General features: G+C 42.9%; 1 protein-coding gene across 1 annotated transcript; it reads left to right on the forward strand.

Annotated features, from left to right (window-relative positions):
* Positions 1–10,592: 10,592 nt before the first annotated feature.
* Positions 10,593–11,483, forward strand: LOC104555186 (ankyrin repeat domain-containing protein 9). Its single transcript, XM_010198475.1, has one exon. It carries the CDS (start codon positions 10,593–10,595, stop codon positions 11,481–11,483), a length of 891 nt encoding a protein of 296 aa, XP_010196777.1.
* Positions 11,484–24,491: the final 13,008 nt, after the last annotated feature.

The raw sequence follows: 24,491 nt of genomic DNA on the forward strand, positions 1-24,491 counted from the left end.
TAGGGTGGTACCCAGAGGAATTTTGGTGCCAGTGATGTATCTCTCCTTCTGCAAATTATCTCATATCCCATTTAAAAAAAAGGAGAGTCACATGTTGGTTTAATTAAGATGTTGTGGTTTAATTTCAACACTTTACTGTTGAGATGTTGAACAAGTGTTTGCAAAGGCAGCCTGGCATGAGTCACCCAGAAAGGTGACTGCAAGCATGAGTTTCTGCAGACTTCATTTTATGGGGAGGAAGAACTTCTACTTCCTAGGTTTCCACCTAAAGACAGCAAAAAAGAAGACAATAGAAAAGTGTAATCCAACTGACACGTGTGTTGAAAATTTAAGCCATCCTTCTAAATTCTAGTGAAGAATTGAAAGTTGAGCTGATTTCCTTCTGCCTCTCACCTCGGTTACTTTACAGTAAACATTCTTGCCTTATCACTAGTTATCAACGTTATGAAAAGGAGATAGTTTTATTCATGATGGGCAGAAGACTGGTTTTAAACAGCATACAGGAGTGCAGTATGCTGAGGCAGTTAACATCCTTTGGAGCATTACTGATGAATATTTCAGTATATTTAATAAAGTACAAATAATATCTATTTTTTCAGTCCTGAATCAACTGGACACATGAGCCAGAGGCTTCACTTAGTGAAAGGGTGGTTTTGAAAGTGGAGACCTTGAAATCCTCCTTTAGCGTTCAGTTCAACAGCTGTTAGCTGGGATCTCACCAAAGGCTGTTAACACACTAACAGCTGTCTCAGGGTTTTTGATATTTACAGTATTTGTATGGTCAAGCAGCTCAGAGATGTCCAGGATGAGATTTTCCTGGGTGCTGATGAATGAGCACCGAGGCAGTCCTCTCACAGAAAGTTCACAGTCCAAGCAAAGACTGTATGTCAGTGGACTTAACAGGATACCACTGTGCCCAAAGTGTTTCTGAAGCATCAGAATGCTTCTCCTTTAAGCAGTCTTAATGAATTTCCTGCTTGCATTTTGCTAGTAATCCATCTGCTATTGAGCGAATCCTCACTGGTCAACTTCACATATACATTAAAACATAAAGAAGAAGGAAACAGATGACCGGCTGCAGGTTAGCAGTCTCTGAACTCATTATATGTGGTAGTAGAGGCAATTTGTCTTTATCTGAGAGATCACAAGTGCCTTGTTCAGGGAATCCACTCTTCCAATACAATTTTTTGAACAAAGTATTACAGATAATAAAGTCCTGAAGCATCTTACTTGGACAAATACAATTTTCAGGTATTTCTGAAGTGCTTGGTATTGTTTGGACTGTACATTTATTCCATATTAAAAGACCATTGCAGAAACACCATCTGGAAACTGTGGAGAACATAGTGACGACTGACTGTCTTTGGCTCTGGATGAAGTATATTGTGTGTGAGATAACAAACTGCAGGGCCCAGGAACCAGCCCTCCTGATGACTGAATTAACTTCAAAGTCTCAGACGCCTCAGAAGATGCTGCGATGACTTTCCTATCAAATAATTTTGCAGTGATATTAAGGCTGAAGATTGTTTTTAGTAACCTCCAGCAGTTACTAGTGAGATTATAAATTGGAGACAGTTGGATTCAACAGAGCTGCTCACAACCTGCATTTTTCTTTGGAAGAGATTCAATAAAAATAATTTCAAAAAATATCTTCATCCCTTTTTGGACCATGAGTTTCATCAAAAGATGCAAGAAAACTGATGCATCCTGCAAATTGGCTCGGTCTCGTAGCACTGTTGCTTCCCACACAAAAATACACAGACATTAACTTTCTGGAAAGCTCTTGTTTACAATACTAATACAGCACTAGAACTAATACGAAGAGTTAGACAAATTTGTCACCCTTGCATTAGGAATGGCACAGGTATAGATATGTATTTAGTTGCCCATCTACAGGGTGGTAGGACCTCAGAGTCACAGTTTTGGTGGAGCATCAGCTACCATGTACACACAGAACAAAGACCTTTATATTTACAGGGGAAAAAAAAGTAAAATCTTACTTTGGAGACTGTAAAGCATTTAGCCTCATCGATATTGTGTGGCACCAAATTCCCCAGGTTAATTATGGGCTGCGTAAAAGAGCATGGCTTTTCGTCAAGTTTGGAAACCAAATGTATTCATGCCTTCCTGAATGTTTTCTCACAGACTGTCAGCCTTGACATTTACACAGAGGTGTGGTAAAACAGGGCACCGACATCTGCAATCATCATGAGGAAGGAAAACATCAAACAATGTAAAACTGTCTCACAGTCTCAGCCATTCACTGGAAAAACAGCATCTGGTTCAACATTTCTGTAGGCACAGACTGTCTGCAAGGGCTTTTTGTTCTTTAAGCAGAGATCAGCTGACAGGTTACTTTCTGGAAGAGACTTGGTATTCAGTCTATTTATGTACCATCTTTGAGAGATGTAGTCTCAAATTAGGAGCTGGGAACTGAAACAAATGCTCTCACAGGAACTGGAGACACTGGGATTCTTGGCACACTGGTCTGTGCAATCAGATCTCAAAAGCATTTTCAAAAAATGGAATAAAATGAGCCTTGCTGCTTTCGTAGCTGATTAAACTGAGCTGACAGCTCATTCTCCAGACGCAAATGTACTACTTGATCTAACCTATATTTGAAGAGATGGATGACATTCAGGGAGATTTAGAAACATCTTTAACCTTCCTTTGGAGTTATTCCAGTGTTTACTGAGTGCCTGCCTTTAGAAATGGGCAATCCCTCGCCAGGTGCTGACAGAAGAAAAGCATTTTTAGGGATTCTGCCCTGACTAGCCTGCAGCACCCAGCAGTCTCCAGGCCCTGGCAATTCCACCACCTGCTCACAAGCAGTTTCTCTTAAAATGGATAGTTCAACAAGCCAAATAGCTTATTTGGGCCCCGGGTCCCACGTCCATGAGACCTCTATTCAAAACATAGGCAGGAGGATGACACTAGTTACACCTCTGAGAAAGTTCACTCTTCAATTCTGCCACCTCAGTTGGGTCCTGCTCCTGACTCATCTCTTGGCCTAGTTCAGTCTTTGACCTAAGAAAACCAGAAACCTCAGCACCCATTCCCCTTGCTCAGGCCCATTGAGATCCCAACTTTTGCCTCCTGCAGCATTCCTCATGCTGAGACTGGAGGGAAATTGCTTTAGGGAAAGACTCAATATCTCCACATCCCTCCTCTGAAGAGAAGGGAAGTTGTACCTTGGAATCAGGGGCAACAGCTAGTATTATCCCTTAGGCCTCTGTCACACAGTGACAACCAGACAGTCTTCAGCATGCCTTTGTAGTTGGCCGGTGCCATGCAGTTACACATATTGAACTTATGTATACCAGAAGAGATGAGAAATGGCTCCAAAAAAAAACCCAATAGCCAGCTGGTTGGTGAAGATACTCCTCCACTCTACTCTGCCCTGGTGAGGCCTCATCTGGAGTCCTGTGTCCAGCTCTGGGCTCCCCAGCTCAAGAGGGACAGGGAACTTCTGGAGAGAGTCCAGTGCAGGGCCACCAAGATGATCAGGGGACTGGTACATCTTCCTTATGAGGAAAGGCTGCAGGACCTGGGGCTGTATAGCCTCGAGAAGACTGAAAGGGAACTTCATAAACACTTATAAGTACCTAAAGGGTGATGTTAGGAGCATGGGGCAATGCTCTTTCCTGTAGTGCCCAGTGACAGGGCAAGGGAGAACTGACACAAGCTGGAAAACAAAACGTTCCTCTTGAACATGAGGAGAAACTTCTTTCCTGTGAGGGTGAGGAGTCCTGGCACAGGCTGCCCAGGAATGCTGTGGAGTCTCCTCTGGAGGTTTTCAAAACTCGCCTGGACACGTTCCTGTGTGACCTGATGCAGGTGAACCTGCTTTAGCAGAGGGTTAGACTAGATGAACTCTAGAGGTCCCTTCCAAACCCTACCATTCCGTGGTTCTGTGATATAGATTACAGCAGTGCTCAGGTGGCAGTGTAGACATAGTCTGACCATCTTCCATTTGTGTCTAGATGACTCCCTCTTACATATATTGCATACCACTGTTACATTTTAGGTATCTATCTTTCAATTCCAAACTTCTGCAGGTAAATAACCATTTAGCGACTGATTTGTTCTGCATACAGCACATCAGCTGGTCCCAATACATGTAGTTCAAATGCTTTCCAAACTGTTAAATCTCTGCTTATTGTAATTTTCAGCCTCTAGCTGTAGAGTCAGAGATTGTTTAATTCACTGTTTGAATCCTGCAAGCAGAGGTTAAATATTCTGCAATTCGGGACTAGTCATACTGTAGATTTTTCTACCATCTCAAAGCCTTGTTTGTTTAGTCAGCTGGATGAATTAGAGCTGGTAAGCATGTAGGAGGGTGTAAAAGAAACGCTTCATGTTCTGCAAAACCAACCTTGCAGTGCAGTATGACCCTGCACAGGGATGATAACTCGTCACACAGTGTGCCTGTAAGCTGCACTGAGCTGTCTGGGCTGGACGTGGAAAGCAGGCCACAGTGAGTGTTGTCAGAAGCTCATAATGGCTTAAGGGCTATCACCCATCACCTATAGATCAATTTTTCTTTCCTGAGGAAAGGAGGAAGACCAGCAGAAAGGATACAGAAAAAAGCATGCCTCTGAATCAAGATATCAGATTTACGCTTTGGCACATGATACCTGGCAATTGCTTTACTTTGTATGTCTGGGATAGATCATTCTGTGCCTCTCCTGTGCAAAGGGCATACAGCAGTTGGCATCAGTTGTGCCTGGAAATAGATGCCAATAAAATCACTGAAAAAAAAAAAAAGTCAGAAAGCAAGCAAGAAATATCTCATTGGAATTTTTGACAGATGTAGGATGCTGGAGACAGTCCGAATCTTCCAACAAAGCCTTTTGTTGTTCTGTTTCCCAAGTAGCTTCTTCCTTGAAGTCTTTCATATGTATGTACAGACAAAAATATGTTGGGAAGGAACTGAGCTCAACTCAAATTATCCCCTCGACTGCTGGGGCCTGTCGTATGCCTGCTTTTCACTTAAAGAAAGGGAATGCATTGTTCCCATCAGCCAGTGAAATGCCAAACATGAAAGCCCCACTCCCAGCCAAATAAGTGATTTATCCTCAGTCCCAGTGACTGAAAGCTGCTGTTGTTTTTGTCTGTTTCCAGAAGGTATCTTTATTTCTTCTCGTCCCCACAGTGCTCCCCATTTCTTCCTGTGTCATTATACAGAGTGGCAGGAGGAAGAAATGTCAGAGAAAGGATGATAAGCCTCAACTGCATTCTCAGTAGCAGGCAGTACACAAAGCCTTTCTTTTTTGGTTTATTCCAGAACCAGAGTCTATTGAAAATCTATTGAAACCCTTTGTCCCTGCAGTACAGTATGGCTGTTGCTAGTAACAGGCCACAGGTTTTGTACTGAGTTTGCAAAGGCTTAGGACTGAGGCTCATAAGGCTTGCTTTGCCTGGGCTGATGCTTCGTTTTAATTTGGTTTAGCTGTAGGAATAGTTATTTCCTCCTGACCAGATGTCTATGGATGATTTGTTTGAATTTGATTGGTGTGGTACAACCACAGTTTTACACAGATAGCAGTAACAAGTAGCTCTTTGGTGTACCACGAGGTGTTCACTACTCCAGCTTAATACGCTATAGTCAATCATAGGGCTTATATCAAAGCAGACATCTTGAGAACTGGAGGCACAGAACATGGTGCAGAGAAATACAGGCATGGGATGGTAAGAGGTGGGGAACAGGCTTGACTCTGGAGACCTCACAGCTCACAACTCACCTATGGTCAGTTAAAGAAATGCAGATACGGAGCTGGACAAGAATGAGTTTAAGGTAGCAAAGAGGATGAAGAAATAGTATCTGACATCTACAATCACCATTTATAGTAAATTTGGATGCAAAAATAGAGCTTTGAGGCAATGAATAAAACACAAAGTGTAAAAACATGTGAACAGTCATAAACCTGACCCTCAGGAGATTCTAGAGTGAGGGAAGAAGAAACCATCACCATCAACCTCACGTTCCTCCCTCGGAAGATGTTGACAATTCCCTGTAACGCCATGACCAGAATACAATCATCAACCTACAAACCCAGATGAGCAAGGGCAGGGGAACATAACACCAGGAAGAGGAGTAACAGCTATGAATGTGTGTGCAACAATTTAAAATTATTAATAATATGAATAATATTGTAACTTTTCCTACACAGGAGTGATATTTCTTTTTCAGTAATGACTAGAAGTGGACTAATATAAAAATTTTTTATTAGAGTGCTATAATTTCAGTTATACTAACAATACATTTTTGTTTCTATGGGTAAGATATGTTTCCCTTCTACCCAGAAACAATATTTTAAGCATAACACTGTAAGAAGATTCCTGAATAACTCAGAAACACTCTATATTTTTTCACAGGCTCACTATAACCAAACCACTTTATGAACTGAAATCACCCTAAAAATATGAAAAACACATCTGCCTGGGAGAGGTCTAAAGAGCCTATTGGGCTCAGCTCAAATGGTAAAGGGTGTTCGGGATAAAATCAGCTGGTTTAGTTTTATTTTTCAGTTGCACCCTTCAGCACTGTTCCTGCTTCCTCGAACACCTCTATGAGTCACAGCTGATTCTCCTCACCTTTTGGACTGCACTTTGGCCAAGTGGAAAGCCGTAACAAATACATTATGAGTTAGGATACATTCTTTTTGGCCACAGATCAAAATTCAAAGAAATAAATAGAAACTCCCAAACTCCTAGTCTTCTCTCAGCTCTTCAGCAAATCTTGCCATGTTAATGTCTTCCATTTGTAATGGATCCTTAATGTTTTACAGATGCTTTGAACATGTAATAAAATTCAGAAAAAATGCATTGCCATTGAACATATGCTTTCAGCTGCAGCTTTTCTAAACTCCTGAAAAGAACCCAAAACAGGTTGGGTAGCTACTATAACTGACAGACGTATGCCATTTAACAGCACACAGAAGTGAGAAAACTGTGCAAAGGACTCCCTTAGTTTTCTGCTGGGCTTCCTGGGCAGAATTACAGTATAACCTGTAGTTATCGATGTTTTTTGTATCTTAGACATATTCGACCTGTGGTGTAGAGGTGATTGCTATAAGTCCAGTCAGTGACCATTCCTGATTCTGGGATTTCAGCTTCCCTCTTCCTTGGAGGTACTTGCAGAATATTTTTCTCTTGAATTTTTTGTGTTTCTGCACTGAATTCAACTCCCTGCTTCTCACAGGACAACCTAAAACTAAACCATATGACCAAGAGGGTCATATCCTTGTGCATATCCTCATTGAGTTCTCACAGCTTGGTGCTGTGGCCACTGTGGGAAATGTTAATGTCGTTTTTGCAGGATGGAGTCAAGGTGATTAAGACAAAGAATTTAATCCAATAACTGTTTCTTTGTATTGTTAATTAGTTGTCTCTGAGTTTTGAATTTTAAATTTTTGACAAGATAAGATCAAGGAGGTCTGGGTGACAAGATAAGATCCTGACAAAGAACCAGACATCCACTGAGGGGATTGTAAGTGCTTCAGGAAGTTGTAAACCTTTGAGTACCTAATCAATGGGGAAACAAGGGAGGGACCTTGAGGCTGGGCTAGAGAATAAAAAGCAGAATACTGTACCTATGAGGTGTACCTACTAGCTAGGACACCCTCTCTTGCAAGAACACTTAATGAAAGTGCTTCACTGCAGAGTCTGACCTGTGTCTTTCCTGAGAAAACTTGTTTTGTTTCTTACAGCCACTTCTCTGGGGAGACTTATCTTAACACCTGTAGCAGATGAGAGTTGCTTAATATCTATAACTCCTGGGCAAAGACACAGCAATTCCTGGTTCAGTGCCCAGACCCATTCATGAGCCGCTCTGTATAACTGGGCTATGTAAAGTGTGTGTGTGTGTGTTTTTCTGTTTTCCTTGTAATATGGAAATAATAAAATCCATGTAATTCCTAGGGTGTAGTCATGATTTGCTAGCAGGAAAAGCCCTGTGAGAGGCTTTAGAAATAAGAGCCTAGCCACTTAAATGCTGATTCACCTCTCTTCTGAGTACCTAAGTCCAAGGTTCAGCTGCTTTGGGTTAGCAACTGGAGAAACAAAGTGTGTGTCTCCAATCGCTCAACTCATGCCTGATCCAGAGCATGCAGGAGTCAATAGGAACCTCCTTGTGTGCTTCAGTAGGCTTTGGATCTGGCCCTCAGCATACACGTGGTTTACCATGACCATGAGTACAAGACAGGTAATACCATGTGCGAATGATTATGCAGCAGCATTTCCATGCATAACTACAGTAATGGTGGGCAAAACCTGGACATATAATTGTTTATTCCAACCATATGACAACCGACCCTAAAACGAAATGTTTGGGCTATAAACTTTAACATCTGAAGCTTTGGAAGATGTGCTAGATGGGGCTAGTTTTGAGAGGGGCTTTATTTTTCTCTTTGGATGATGCCAAACATCATCTGATGATGTTCAGATTTGATCCTTGACTACCTCTCCATTGATAATTCTCAATATATGTTTGCCTCCTTGTTAAATGAAAAAAAAAAATCCTTGATTTGCCATACTGTCCCCATTTTCCTATCAAGACAGTGAAAAACTATTGATTTATAAAATGCATGGAAGATCTCCTTCCTTACATACATGTTATCATAAAGAGTACTTCGTTTCTTTTCTGTGAATTCAATTTTGGTCAGGTATTTCTGCATCATTCAACAGCCACTACATCTCAAGCCTGTAGGCCATGGTTCTCTGTGTTAACAGGGCATTGTACCTGGTAAATCTGACTGCTTAATCCCACTTCTCCCCTTTACAACTAGCTCCGACCCCAGTCCCGGAGCTTGTGTCTGCCAGTGGGGTTTGACCATTAACTTTTTGTTTATGTACTTACTGTGTGATAGTGATGTGGAGCTTTATAGTGACACGTATTAATAAACCTTATACTATCTTATTGCAATAGTATAAAGCTTATTTTCCCGACAGACAAAATTCACATACAAGCTGTAAAAAGGTCGTGCTTATCCCCCTACACAATACCTCCGGAGTCCTCCAACTTCCTTGAAGGCAGAAACCTGTATGAGGGGCCGAGTGATATCTGAAGCTGGGCAAAGATCAGGGGTGAGAAAGCCCCAGGACTTATCAGCCTTCATCCCCCAAGGCCCCAAAGACCATCACCGACTATCACCGGGAGACATCACGCAAATGAAAGGAAGAAAAGACCTAATTTACATGTGAAATCGGGGACAGGTTGTGTCTTTGCATAGGCGGATAATGTTATCATATGATTTTGTAACTGTGTAACAAATATAAGTCAAGCAAGTTGCAGAGTCGGGTGCGCACGTTTGTGGTGGAGCGATCCCCTGTGCGCCCGTGCCGAGTAAATGTACCTTCTTTGTAACTTTTGAGTTATAGAGTCTGTTTCCGCAAGTCAATAGAGAAGCACTTCAGACGTTTCTTATCCCAAACAAAGGTGGGTATTTAAAACAAGCAGCGTGCTTTATGACTCTTGAGCACAGTTACTCCACAAACCTTTAAATCCTTTTCTCTGCAAAGATTAACGCTGTGATCTTAACCATCACTGATGCCATTAGCTTCAGTGTCTCCTAAGTGGTTAGCCATACTATTATTTATAGAATAGGGAACCCTTCCTGATTCCATGGCTGCCAATCCCTTGATTTCCCAAGCATATAGTAATGTGTACCATCAGCAGTGCAGCATTTTACACTGCTACATACTTTTTACTATATAACGAGCTCTCTGTGTGTGTAAGAAACAAACATGTTTTCTCCTGAAAGACTCAGGTCAGACTCTGCAGTGAAGCACTTTTATTAAGTGTTTTTGCAAGAGCAGATGCCCTAGGTAGTAGGCACAACTGATGGATACAGTATTCGGCTTTTTATTGCTTACCCTATCTGCAAAGTCCCTCCCTTGTTTTCCAAGGTTTACAACCTCCCCAGGAGCCTACAATCCCTTCAAGGGGATGTGTGGTTCTTACTCATGATCTCATCACCCATATTCCCCCCCAGTCTTATTTAAAATTTAAAACTCATCAGGCATCTGGTTAGCAATACACGGAAACAGCTATTGGTAGGAATTCTTTGTCTTAATCCCCTTGGCTCCATCCTGCAAAAACAATATTAACATTTTCTACATATGTGAATAAGATACAAAATAAAAAAAAGAGAGGAATATTGCTATTGCGCTTGCTGCAGTGTATTAGCTGATCTGGTTAGACATGAAATGCAGACAGAAATCTGCCTCACCTCTCAAGCTAATTTTAGTCTCTCCCTTTCTTGCTAGCTGTGTGTGTATAAAATCACTGGCAGTCTCACAGCGTTCCAGTAACCTGTGCCACGAGAGGAGCGGGATGTGCTTACTAACCATCTGCTTGCATGGCACGGGTTAACTGAGCCTGTGGGATTGTGCTTACCTAAACAAAACCACTGCAGTGAGGGGAAAAAACAATGAATGGGTGGAGATGATCAGCCCATGCACTCAGCTAGAGCAGTCCAAGCAGCAATGACAGCGTGAAGGTTGCAGCAGCATCCGGATCTACATTCCAAGTGCACAGATCTTACAGTCTGGAGTGATTCTACGTGGAACTGCTCTTTATTTGCTGAGCCATGGCCAGTAACCAGGCCAGCCTGCAGGATGATCAGAGCAGGCACTGCAAGTTCTTATCCTATGTGTTCTACCAGGCTGTGAGAGATCACAAGCCTGTGTGGATGCTGGAAGACATGAGAACTATGGAGTATTTTTACTGCGAGGAAAATGCCAGCCTAAGAACATACTCACCATCAGAAGCCCTTCTCTATGCAGTGGTGCATAATCACCTGCCTTACGCTCAGTATCTGCTGTCTCATTTTCCAGAGGAAGCTCTCAAGGTGCCTGGGGAACACTTCTGCTACTGCCCATCCTCCGCTCCTCACTTGGCCATGGCGGTCACATATGACAGGAGAGATATCTTGGGGCTGATCATCAACATTGCACACAAGCTCCCCAGCTTGAACTCCTATATCAACAGGACTGGCTGCTTTCATCTGGAAGATGGGAAAACCCCCCTGCATCTTGCCTGTGAACTGCTGAGGTCAGAGACAGTCCTCATCCTCCTTGGGAATGGAGCTTCTCCCAGGATAGAGGACAGTAAAGGGCTTACCCCGCTGGATGTCATCCTGGAGCAGATGTGGGACTCCAAAGTCAATGTGGCATCAAAGAAGCTCTGCCTTGACTACCTTTTGCTCTTCATGCCCAACCCACAGTTTAAGATGCGGAAAGTTCTGCGGGAGCACCCGGACCACTGGACAGCTTTGCTGGGGGAAGACAAATTCAACAGCCTGGTGGGGAACACACCTGCTTCTTTATATCTACAAGCTATGCAAACTATTCTCCAGACTCTTCCTCCCTCTCACTTCCCTAAAAGCATCCAGGAACTACCTATACCTCAGGCATTAAAGCCCTTACCATCCTATGGCAAAAAGCTACCGACTAACAATGTGGTAAATGTTTTCCCTTGATTTTATTCGCTGGGTCTTGGATTTTTAAAGGCAACTTAGGGGAGCTGGTCATCCACCACTCTCTGCATTTTAGTGTGATTTTTAATATTTAACTGATGAGGCTATGCTGGAAACCCCAGCATTTTGTGACAAGATTTAAAATGTATTTTTTAATTGATTGCAGACACTGCACTTTTAAAGGCAAAAGCCTTCCTTGTTTTGTGTTTGTTGTGCATGTGAAGAGTTAACTGCAGTTGAGACTGTGTTATGTTTGGTTTCCTGGCTGTCAGCTGGTATCAGTGTATCTGAATTCCCAATATGATAACTGTACCCCATGTAAGGTACCTGGGTAAAAAGGAACTAAGTGGCCAATGAAATTTTCAAATGGTGTAACTACGGTGATGTAGAGCTTTATACTAACATGTACTAATAAACCTTATACTAACTTATTGCAGTAGTATAAAGCTTATTTGTTAAAAAGCTACTATTTCAGACAGACAAAATTCACACACAAGCTGTAAAATGTCATGCTTATCCCCTTACCTCCGGGGTCCTCCAACTTCCTTGAAGGCAGAAGCCTGTTTGGTGAGGGGCCAAGTGAGATTTGAAGTTGCTCAAAGATCAAGGGTGAGAAAGACTCAGGACTTATCAGCCTTCATCCCCCAAGGCCCCAGAGATAATCACCGACTCTCACCGGGAGATATCATGCAAATGAAAGGAAGAGAAGACTTAATTTACCTGTGAAAGCAGGGACAGATTTTGTCTTTGTATAGAGAGTTAATGTCATCATATATGTTATAACATATATGACATACATGTATATATGTATACATATATGTATATATGTATACATATATTACATATCTGTATATATGTCATATATATGTTATAAGTTTATAACAAATATAAGTCAAGCAAGTTGCAGAGTCAGGTGCGCACGTTTGTGGTGGAGCGATCCTCCACGTGCCCAGTGCTGAATAAACATACCGCCTTTATAACTCTTTAAGTTATAGAGTCTGTTTCCGAAAGTCAACTGGACTGCATTCGAGAAATTTCTCATACCAACAGGATTCAAATGTCAGGTTTCCTTTCAACAATGGACCTAGCACCATCTAGTAATAATCAAAAAGTCCATGGCTGTTGCTACAGGGACACAGAGGCAGTCCTGCAGGGTACCTGATTTTACTGAGCTATTTTACAGGAGATCATAGCATGGAGGGCAGGAGTTCAGAGAGGGGCAGTGAGTGTGTATTACACTGCTGGAGTGAGTGGGCACAGACATGGCAGAACAGCAAACTGAAAGCATCCTGACTCATCTGGGAGTGAGGGGGTTAAAGGTAATCCCAGCCTTTTTGCCTCTATAGACTTCTGCAATGGGGAAAGAACCATTTTCCCTGCTGTCCAGTCAAAATTGGAAATCAGAGCAGGGTCAATGTAACACTGACATTATTTCTCCTTGACTTGTGTTGTAGGGCTGAACATAGCTTGCTAACTTGATTTCCTAATGGGTTTCAGAGCCACCGGCAGTTATTTTAGTATGGTGTACGATGTTCTGCTGTTAAAACTTGTCCCTTATTGTCAATTACAGTATTTTTATCACTTGGTTCCAGAAAGAGGGCCCGATCCTCGAAAATAAAAAAAGTTCCTGTGGACTCCCCATGGCGCTTAAAGCAAGGTGTATTTGCAGAAAACAGCACTGCTCTGCTTTCTGGGGAGCTCTACCAGTCATACCTAGCACCAACAGATCAGTGGCAGGATCTCAGCTCCCTCTGGGAGATATCCTTATTTCAGACCCCAATGTGGTCTCTTTGTAAGCTCAGCCCTCTACTCTGCTGAAATAGCATAACCCATTTCCCCAGATCTGTACTGAACAGCGGTGAAGAAATCACTCATCTCTTTAAATAATTGTAGACCCACAGGCTGTGGGGCACAAACCCCTTTTAGGGAGGCTATGGGTAGGAAAGGCTGTATGTTAACGTCTCAATTGCTCCACAAAACTGGTGACTCATCTGGCTAATTCCCTGCCCGTGCCAAGGCAGCTGTGCTGGCGATGCACTTTTTTTCCCCACCTGCAAAGGGAGCACAGCCGCTCAGTTTGCCCGTGCTTAGAGTACCTCCTGTGTGCCAGGGGGCTGGCAATGCCAGCCATGACCAGGTGGAGACTGCCTGCAGGGCTGCATGACATGCTGGGCACAGCCAACTGGAATATCCTTTTGGAAACACTGGGATGCTCCTCCTGGACAGCCCTTCCCATGGAAGCACCTAGGTGTTAGTGCCACCCATGCTGTGCTAGGTGAGAAGGTAGACTTGCCTGTGAGATGAAGAAAATGTCAGCCCAGCCCTAACAGGCCATGAAGGGGTTAACCCTTCTCCTGAAATCCCACATCCCTGGTGCTGAAGTGCCTTTCCTTCCCTGCCTCGGGGAACTTGCACATCTTTCCCTATCTGTGTCTAGTCCTCTTTATGGGATGGGAGAGGGTGTAAACATGGAATGTTGGAGAAATTCAGGGTCAGTCCTGGGCGAGGGTTTTTCAGAGAGGCTGCTCCCTCACTCAGCAGCCTCTGCGGCAGAGAAGGCTGTCACAACTTGGGCTGAGCTCAAGGCAAATTTGGGTTATAAATGGTGTCTGAGTTGCTTCTGCCAAGCCCTACCAACTCTCCAGTCCTGGTAGCCCCTCAGATACCCATGCTGGAGACAGAGGGCAAAGCAGGTGTCATTGCCCAAGGCTGACAAGAGCAACTATGCAGAGTACGGCCTCTGTGGCACCCCTGGAGTCCAGAGGAGGAGCAGGATTGGGTTTGTCCCCAGCAGCAATGCAGTATCTCTGCTGGGTGTTGGTGGGCGAGAAGTGGAGGAGGCTGGTGATGGATATTATTAGAATAGTAATTAGATCCCGGAAGCAGAGATCCCAAGGAAAGAAGGAATGGAAATCATCAACTGCTATTGCACTGGCTCAAAATCATTAGAGTTTCAGTGCTATAAAGAGTTTTAGAAAAGACAAAGGAGAGGGGCTGATGTGGAGCTTTATACTGACATGTATTAATAAACCTTATACTAACTTATTGCAGTAGTATAAAGTTTAACTGTTAAAGCTTCTATCTCATACAGACAAAACCATCTGCACACGCAGCTGTAAAAAGGTCATACTTACCTGCTTATACAATACCTCCAGGATCCTCCAACTTCCTTGGAGGCAGAAAAGTGAGTGAAATCAGTTCCGTGAGGGGCCAAGTGATATCTGAACTGCAAAACCAGGGACAAGTTGTGTCTTTATATAGGCGGATAATGTCAGATAATGTCATCATATGATTTTGTAATTTTGTAACAAATATAAGTCAAGCAAGTTGCCGAGTCGGGTGCACATGTTTGTGGTGGAGCGATCCCCCGTGAGCCCGGTGCCAAATAAATACACCTTCTTTATAACTCTTCGAGTTATGGAGTCTGTTTCCGCACGTCAGGGCTGGCTGTTTGACTTAGAAATCAAAGGAGGCAGATAGGGATTCTTGGCATCTATGAAATAGTGCTTTCTAATAAGTCAGGGGGCCATACCCACAGAGCCAGAGCAACCCACTGGGAGCAAGTGGGTCTAAAATGGTGCAGGGATCTCTTGTTGACTGTAATAGCTGTGGACCACTGCAAAGGTCCAGGGCTCAGGCACTTCAGATTTTATGGGTGGATTTGTAGTCCACAGCAGGATACTTGCATGCATGCATTTGTTTATGTGGGAGGCTGGCCCAAACTGAGGATAACAGATGGATTCTCAGCAACTGCTTGAGAAACTCGGTTTCTGGGGCATATCTTCATCTGGTACCACGGCCTGGATGAAAACTACTGTCCTGTTGTTGGCCAACATGCAAAAACTCTGGTGTGCAACAGGCAGCTAACTGCGCTGCTCGACAGCCCTCCTATTCTTCCTTTTCCTGACCGTTTCAATGAGAGATCAAGCACTAGCCGACTGTCAGTTGCTGAGCAACTATCCTCCAGGTGTGGTTCTGCTGGGCCATGAGAGTTGTGGTGACAACTCCATCACCAGTAGCAATATGAGTTCAGGATGGAGTATCCTTCTGCTGGAATGGAGGAATTTTCTCCCTAAACCTGGTTTCTTTATCTTGTGGTGGCCTGTCTGCTAGACCAAGATCCCATTTGTCTTTCTGCTCAGTACATGGACATCACATCAGATATGGTCAAATCTACCTCAGCCACATCTGCATTGATTTTTTTTCTCCATTCTTTCCAAGCTAGATCATTAGCAAAAGTGAACTCAAAATATTTTCCACACCTTCTGCAACCTGACAGTTCATAGTCTTGAAAAATCCCTGTGCTTGTATGGCAAATATATTAGCGACTTTTTTAATCAAAAACAGTGCTAGGTGCTGTGTAGTGATGTTTACATTTTGCAAATAGATATACTGAGTAAGTGCAGCTAAGATCTATGTTTCTGGACTTGGGGGAAAGAATAAAAGCAAGAGAGAAAAGGGAGAGAGAAAAGAGAGATTTTTAGTGTTTGCTAATTTTTAGATTACAGGTTGGATCTACAGGTTGCATCTTTTTAATTTCAGTTTTGAGGAATAGCCTTATAAGGATCTAAATTGTGTGTGTATGTATGTGGATTTTGATGAACATCACTTCACTGAGCACAGCCACTGACGTGCGCGCGCGCGCGCTTGCATGTGTGTGTATGTATGTCTGTGTCTCCATCTGCCCTCTCCTGGTAAAACTCATAACTGACTTACAACACCTACTCACTGCAGCACTTGAACACATCAGCGTTCAATGCCTTAAGAAAGCAGCCTTTTCACAGACAGGTGTGTGTCCAGAGCTCTGTGCTGCTAGCAGGTAAGGACAACTTATTCTTTGCTTGTAAAGAAAGAGGCAGCAGCTTTGCTCTTGAAATTGATGTTTTACCCCTGAACGGCACCAGGGTTTCCGCTTGCCAACAACCACAATCATCCAGTGAAGAATTTGGAATAGTGGCCATGTTTTACTGACAAATCCTCTCTCTTTTTTTTTTTTTTTTTTTTTTTTTAAATCTTTTCAGCATCCATCTCTGTCTTTCTTTTCTCTGGGCTGCCAACAAAATTCAGACACCTATGATTTCCTAATCCTGTGCTTCTGTCTATTTCTGCGCCACCATTAGCAGGAAGGACAGGCCAGATTCTAACCCCAGTTACACCTCTTTACACCTGAAGTAATGCTTTTTAAGTTAGTTGCATCACTCCTGATATTTGTTGGTCTAAAGGAAAACATCAACTGTTTGTGCACTTACACTCTTCAATGCTCCATAACTCTGACTACAGCATACAAATACATCTGACGCTTAATCTCTGAAAACATTTTTTACATTCTCCACACTTTGTATGTATATAGACACATATTTTCCATCTCTCTTTGTTGGAACCAGCATGACAGTGACACATGCTGTTGTTCACCGACTAAGGCCAAATGTTGCCATGTCCAAGTACAAATGTATGTTCATTGTATGATACAAATTTCTTATAAAGCCAAACTGTAATTTTGGTTTCTCTTTTTTTTAGGGGAAAAAAATACATCCTTCCATATAACTGTGTTTGTACATTACTCGCTGCATAATTAAAGACAAAAAGACTGTAAAGTGCTGGGAATAAAATATATCTACATACTTTGATCTAATTAGGTATATTATCTGTGAAAATCATTTAATCTGATTGTATTACTGTAATAAACACATAGTATAAACTTGATGTGTCTTTTATTAGCCAGTTGGTCAAAACCACCCACCGGTATCTATTGCTTTGGCTCATCATGGTGTTTGATGATTTCATTCTGACTGCTGAGCCATTACCTCAAAAAATGTGATCTGAGCAAGATAATATTTTCCTTCCCAGGCTTGCAATAGCTGGCTACGTTGTCAGAGGATGACCCCAAGTGATGAGATGAACCCACTTTTCACAGGTCTACTCCAAGGCAGCAATGAATCAGAAGAAGGGCCTCAACAGGGCCAAACTGTAATTGGGTTTTGGAGATTTTAATCTTTTAGGTTTGAGTTCAGCACACAGCAGCTTATGACAAAGCTATTTCCAGTGAATATAACAGTGCCAGCAGCCTCCCTTCCCTGTCTGATTTGTAGACCACCAACAAGCACCTTTTCTTCCTAAGGTTCTGCTCAGTATGGAAAGATGCCCCAGTAAGGCTTTCAGCACCAACTCCAATTTCTCCTGAAGGCTCAGATGCCACTGCAGGTCCTCAGGCAGACGTGTGCCTTGCACCAGCCATACTCTCCTTGGGGCAACAACCCACCAGCTTCTGTGCAGAAACACAGACCATCCAGCTCCTCTGCTGCCCTGCCAAAAACAGCTATCTAAAGCATTTCAGATGATGGATGGTCATTTTTTATTACAATGATCACAGAGCTTGGACTTCACTGCCAACTGTACCCACAGATCTCCTCAGTGTTCACTAGTACATATAAGCTGCAACAAAAGGACTTAATGCTTTAGCTTTTGCTTGAATAATAAGTTACTGGTTTCCTGTAAGAATGTAGAAAGCAGAATTGCTTCTCTGAAGGCAAAAGCTATCTCCTTTCTCTCACAGTGGGAGATTTAGCCCTGACTACTTTACCATAAGACCACGGTTACCAAAGATGTAAGTTTTCTGGTTTATTTGCTTTCACCTTTCCTGTATTTGAGAATAAAATCTGGTTCAATTTCTCTTGTGCCCTGGCAACTCTTTCTGAGGCTTTCAGTGAGCAGCTCTGGCAGCTGGGGAAGCTCTGGGCTGAGGCAGCCCTCAGTCTCATCCAGATATCAGGATTTTACATCTGCAGTTAGTTGTACCCCACACACTAGCAGGCAGCAAGACAGGTAGAGAAAGAAACATAAAGGGTAAATTCCCTTGTTCTACGAGAAGCACTGTCAGAAGCAGATGATGCATTGACCTGAATCCTGCCCACACCTCAGCTACAGTGTGCCTCCTAGAGTGAGTCATCTCAAATGCAGTGGAAAGGTTTGTCGTGTCCCATCCTAACTCTTGTCTGCAGGGCCAAGCACAGCACAACGCCTTCTGGGAGCAGGCATTGCCTTTCACTGCACTGCCACACACAGTTGATGCTATGGATGACTGTGCATGGCTGTCAGGATCCAGCTCCCAAGATGCCCACAGTTGTCTCTAGCACTTTTGAATTCACTCTGAAGCCAAGAAGCCAGGTTTCTCTGGGACTGACTTCCAGAGGCTGCTTTGAATTGGAAAATCAATCATAATTTTCCAGGCTGGGTCCCAGTTCCAGTAAAGTGTGTTTGTATTTTGCTATGGATCTCCTGTGAAACACTTTTATTGCTAGTGGGAATACTTTTGGTGAATTTAATGAATACAGAGAGAAGATAACTGTGCTCTGTACACCAGCTTTGCCCACCCACACCATCAGATGGGTGGATTCCTGTGCAAAGCTATGAAGAGGAGGAACAAAATAAAACCTGGGAGAAAAGAAGGGAAGACCAAGAGAGGCAGTATGGCAAGATCCCTTCTGGGAAGAAAGTCCCACAGTTAAATAGAAACAAGGAAAAGAGTTGGAGAATCCCAAACCACAATGCAAGCTATAAGAAGCACAAAAGCACAGAAACTTCCACTACCACTTCCTCCTGTAGCTCTGCTTCAGGATCACAAAGAGTGTTAGGTACTAGTCTCAAAACTATGGCAATATAATGCACTCACTGTCCACATTCTGTCTGACATCTAGATCAGATGGTCTTCGTGTCATATGGAGAGATGCTGTCATGAAGTCCTCAAGCTGGTGTTTGCAGGCGCTGCCATAAATGATTCAGAGACACAGGTCCACTCTGAAGCTGCTCACCACCTCCATTCTCCTGTTCTTGACCAAGTAAGCCTCAGCAAAGCTGGGTCATACTGTTACCAGTGCCAGTGCCATCCAAGGGGACAGGGAGTCTGGTAACAGTAATAAGCAATTGGATATCTGATACTATTTTTTTCCAAAGTAGCTTTTAATTTCACCAGTAGAAGATCTTGCTCTTTGATGTAAAATTAAACAGGGGAGATCTCTAGTAATGCTGAACCAAGCCCCTCTCTATCATACTGTACATTATGTCCACATAACGGGACTGTTTAGTCTAGGTAAGACTGAGAAGGGATCTTATCAGTGCTTATAAATACCCAAAGGGTGGGTATGAAGAAGATGGAGCAAGTCTTTTTTCTGTAGTGCCCAGTGATGGGACAAGGGGGAATGGGCACAAGCTGGAACACAGGAAGTTCCACTTGAACATGAGGAGGGTGAGAGAACCCTGGCACAGGCTGCCCAGGGAGGATGTGGAGTCTCCTTCTCTGGTGGTTTTCAAATGTGCCTGGACACATTCCTGTGTGACGTGCTGTAGGTGAACCTGCTTTAGCGGTAGGGTTGAACTAAATAATCTCTAGGAGTCCCATCCAAACCCTACCATTCTATGGTTCTGTGATAAGAAATACCTTAACCACTTCCTTGGACAGAACAAACTTGGTACACTTTTATCAGTGAAGACTTCTCAAATGAGAGAAGAGGCTGAAAAGCATTAGACAAGGAAACAATAATGAGAACAGATTGGAAATTAATGTTTCTATTCAATAAAAAATGACAATATTGCAAAACACAGTTCAATTCTTCTTCAGAGTGAAAATTCAAAATGTCAAAACTGGTATGGACTCAGTTTTGCAAAGAAAATTCACCTAGACCTATTAAAAAATCTTTTAAGATGGTAACATTTTGACAATGTGTCATATTTTTATTTTTACTATTTCATCATCTCTTGTAGTGTTAAAGCACTATAAAAAAGTAAGAATTTTATCTATCAAAGCAAACTCTTCTGATAGCTGAAACTCTTTATTCAGATTTTATTCTACCAGATATCTTGTCAAACAGAAACATAAAAAACAGATTGCTGGGTACACCCAGAATCATGCTGTGTCTCCAGCACTGGCAACAAGAGATGCCAGGTAAGGAGAGCATCTTTGCTCAGCCATTTCTGCAGCTCTATTTACTCCCTCAGTACCCATAGCTGTCAGATGGGAGATATTAGAAAGTATACTCTTGCCTAGACCTTTGATGTTCATCTTTTGACCTGTTGTCCCAAATTTGTCTAATTCTTTTGTTGATATAGTCATATCCACAGCACCCTACAGCAGCAAGTTACATTTATCTGCACTGAAGCTCATCTGCCACTTTTTTGCTTACTCATTTTGGCGAGGTCCTTCAGGTGACTTTTGCTATCTATGTGAAGTTCAGTAATGCTGCAAACACAGAGATATCACTGTTCATGCCTTTCTCCAGTCACTGGTTATATATTAAACAAAACAGGTTCCAGCATTGATTCCTGGGGGACCCCGTTGCTGGTTTATCTCCATGCTGACCACCCTTTGCTGTACTGTAACCAGTTTTTGCTCCATTAGATAATTCCTGCAATCCCATGACAGCTTCAGTTCTTTAATGATCTTTAGTGTGGAACCTTGTCAACAACTCTTTGAGAACCCAAATTCATTATGTTCAATGGATTGCTCCTTTATCCTCTGTCTTTTTAAGTTAGATAAGTCATTTACAAACAATTTCATTTTTATGAAAATATATATTGCACCAAAACCTGTTCTGACAGGAGACATCGGAATTAAAAAGCACTGTCCATCAGAAGACCTAAAGGTTTTTATAACCTATGCAAAACCTGCTTACAGAAATATCTTCCCTGGCATGGAAGTGTTGACTCATATAGGAAGAAAGTGAGCAGAGCAGCTCAATACCTCACTGTGGTACTTCCCCATCCAGTTGTCCTTTCCACTAAAGCTAGATTTTAGGCTTGTAAAATATACAGACCTGAGATCCTTATTCTATATACATCTGTCTCTGGTACTGGCACAAATACATGTTGGACTGCCTTTTCTACTTCTGTTTCTCTTACTGACCTCATCTCAAAACTTTCTGAAGAACACTATTGTATTATGTGTACACAATACTTAATGTAATTAATCCCGGTTAATGAAAGAAATACTTTTACAGTCTATATCAATGAGGTAGTGCCTGTTCTTCTGGAGCGACTCCCATCACAGTGTAAAACATTGTTTTGAGATTGCAAGGGAAATCTAAATGAGATTTTTTTAAAGCCTCTTCTGATTTTGAGGCTTTGACTGAAGCCAAAAATGAGCAACTACTTGACAAAAATCTCTGTTTTTCTGCTTGGAAGGTGTTGAGCAGTGGCGCTGTAAGCAGTCTCTTTTTTTTTCTGAGTTTACATACCTTAAAGAAATGCTATTTTCCACTGTGGTGCATGTACTTTCAAACACTAAACTTCTCACTAATATAGCTGATTGCTTGATCAAATGTTTTTTAAGAGACTGCTTCTGTGGGTAGAACTGAGCTTCAGTGATAGCTACAGGTTTTGGCTTACTTCTGTACCAGCTAGTCAATGGACAAAGCCACTACATTTAATTCCATGCATGATTTGGGATTTAATGAAAGGAAAGCAGAAATGATAGGAAGAAAGAGCTCTGCCTAATTCTGTTTAAAGGTATGTTCCCTAATTACTCAAAAATCCACATGCTTACTTAGACCACCTCACCCAGATCCAGTGAGCTTCAGGAATGTTTAACATACCATAAGTAACTCAAATTTGGAATCAGGAAAGCAGAGGGTAGCTTTCCCAAAAAATTTCCCAGCTCTCCATTTGGAAAATTATCAGGTTCTAGAAGCAGATTTGTCCTTTGTGTTCTTCAGAAAATGTGAACCAGGTTTCAAAAGGTCCCAGTTTTACCCCAGTACATATTATCATCATGCCTTCAGGTATGAATCCTTAATTAAATGATGTCTAAGTCCAAATCTAGACTCGTCTATGCCCATTCTTAGTTTCCTTTTGCAGATGTTTAGACCTGTAGAGCCCCTTACATCATGTCCTGAGCTTCTGCCCCCACCACCTTAGGGGAACACGAACACTCACCTTTAAATCTCTGATGATTACTGCAAGTACAGTATACAGCAGAGAAACAACATGCAAATATCATGGCTGATGTGAAAGAGGAGGACCTGCATGAGTCTTACTTCTTTTTCACGCCCCTTCTCTTGCTGGATGGGCAAAAAAGACCCTGCTCAGCCAGGCAGGACTCCACATGTGTAGAAAATGTTAACATTGTTTTTGCTGCTTGGAGCTAGGAAACTAAGATAAAAGAACCTCAGGAAGGCAACTCCTTGCCTTTAGGAAGATCAGGTCACAGTTTAAATAGGCAATTGGCTTTAGTTTGTAGTAGCTACTGCTTTTATTCTCTGTGTGGACCTTTATACGACCCTCAATAAAATCTAAAAATGGTTGAACCTGGGACAGCTGCTAATGAATATGCCCCATCAGCTAAAAGCAAGAAGAAAAAGCATATATTTTAAAACGAAAGCCCTGTGTTTGAGTTTTACAGTTCAAATGCTTTAAATGTATTTCTTCATCTTTTGATCCCACAGTGCTGCCTGAAAGGCCAGTTTTGCCTGGCTATTGTCTGATTCGCTACATGGTTCCCTACATTTTCACTGTCTGCCCTCAAATCGCCACAGCTTTGAACTGCATCCATCTAGACCTTTTCTTCCACCTCTCTTTGTAGTGGGTACCCCAAGGGCCCCGTCGAGCTTTTAAACTCAAATATCTCCTTTTATTAGAAGAGAAAATAAAGATTTTAACTCATAAAATTGAAGAAACTCAGCTGAGCAAGGAAGGATAAAAATAAAGGGGGATTATGAACAACCTTCTATCCCCTAGGCTTGCCCTGACTCGTTGGCTGCCAGATCTGCAGCACATGAAAAATAAAACGAACTTCTTACACCTGTGCAGCTGTTACAGATAATAATTTCCTCACACTGTAATTGGGGTGGCTTTTTTGTATTTTTCTTTACGACTCTTTTAATATTTTCAAAGGCAAAACTGAGCATCCCGGGGGTTGCCGTTGGCTAGAAACCAGCGCGGGCTCCCCTCAGCCGCGCCGCTCCCCTCCCGGCCGCAAGATGGCGCTGCGACCCTTCCGGCGAGAAGCTGCAGCCGTCGAACGCGCTCCGTGAGGGTACCCCGTGCCGTCAGGGGACCCCGCTGCAGTGATGGGTCCTGGCGCTGTGAGGAGACTCCGTGCTGTGAAGAGACCTCGCTTCAGTGACGGGGCCTGGAGCCATGAGGGGACCTTATGCCATGAAGGGACCCCCCTGCAGTGACGGATCCTGGCACCATGAGGGGGCCCCATGCTGTGAGAGGTCCCTCTTCCACCATGAGGGTACTCCACTGCTGTCCTCTCTGCCCCTCGCCATGCCCAGTTGGTGAGGATGGCAACACTTTTTGATGGCAGTGTCCAGATCAAATCCAAATCAGCAAAACCAGTTACAGGACAGTGGTGCAGGTGCCTTTACTGCCAGCCCCCAAAGATTTAGGGTTTATTCCGGTAGCAGAAGGGCCTTAGGTACCCTAGAAGTTGACCCTGGAATTGAGCTCTAAACAAACGGCTATAAGCAGAAGGAAATTCTTTTCCACAGGTCTTGTGGAGGTTGCTGGGCAGAGATGAGTTTTAGCCCTGAAGAGTAGTCAGCCATTTCCCATCCTCTCATCTTTCCTGCCTCTGAGGAACTGGAGAAGCTGTGGTGGCTGAAGCTGGTGGTGGGCAACTGAGAGGCACCGTATTTGTATTCAGCAAAGCACATAGTATCCAGGCATCTAAGGCAGCCCCACTGGTGCACTACTTCTGTACAAAAAAAGCTCCTCAGGCAGAGGAGTCAGAAGTGGTGGAGCTGCCAGAGGCACCATTTTCCTCTTTCTGAAGAGGAGGCTGGTGAGGCTGACCATGGCAAGACATGGAGTGTTGCATCCCACTGTTGCTAGGTAAGGAGCCTGCTTGTGGTTGTCTCCTGCAGAAAGCAAAAGATTGCTGAGGGGGTTGATACCTATCAGGAGCAAGGAGAGGTACAGCCAAAGATGTCTTTAGCTGTGTTTCTGGCACATTTGATTAAATCTCAAATAGCTCCCTAGACAGTGGTAGCAGGACTGATAGCCTAAAGTCTCAGCTAA

The sequence above is a fragment of the Colius striatus genome, chromosome 2, assembly GCF_028858725.1.
Source record: "Colius striatus isolate bColStr4 chromosome 2, bColStr4.1.hap1, whole genome shotgun sequence".
Classification (NCBI taxonomy): domain Eukaryota; kingdom Metazoa; phylum Chordata; class Aves; order Coliiformes; family Coliidae; genus Colius; species Colius striatus.

Excerpts from the sequence above, each read along its gene's own strand:
- LOC104555186 (XM_010198475.1), top strand. The coding sequence starts at position 10,593 with ATGGCCAGTAACCAGGCCAGCCTGCAGGATGATCAGAGCAGGCACTGC.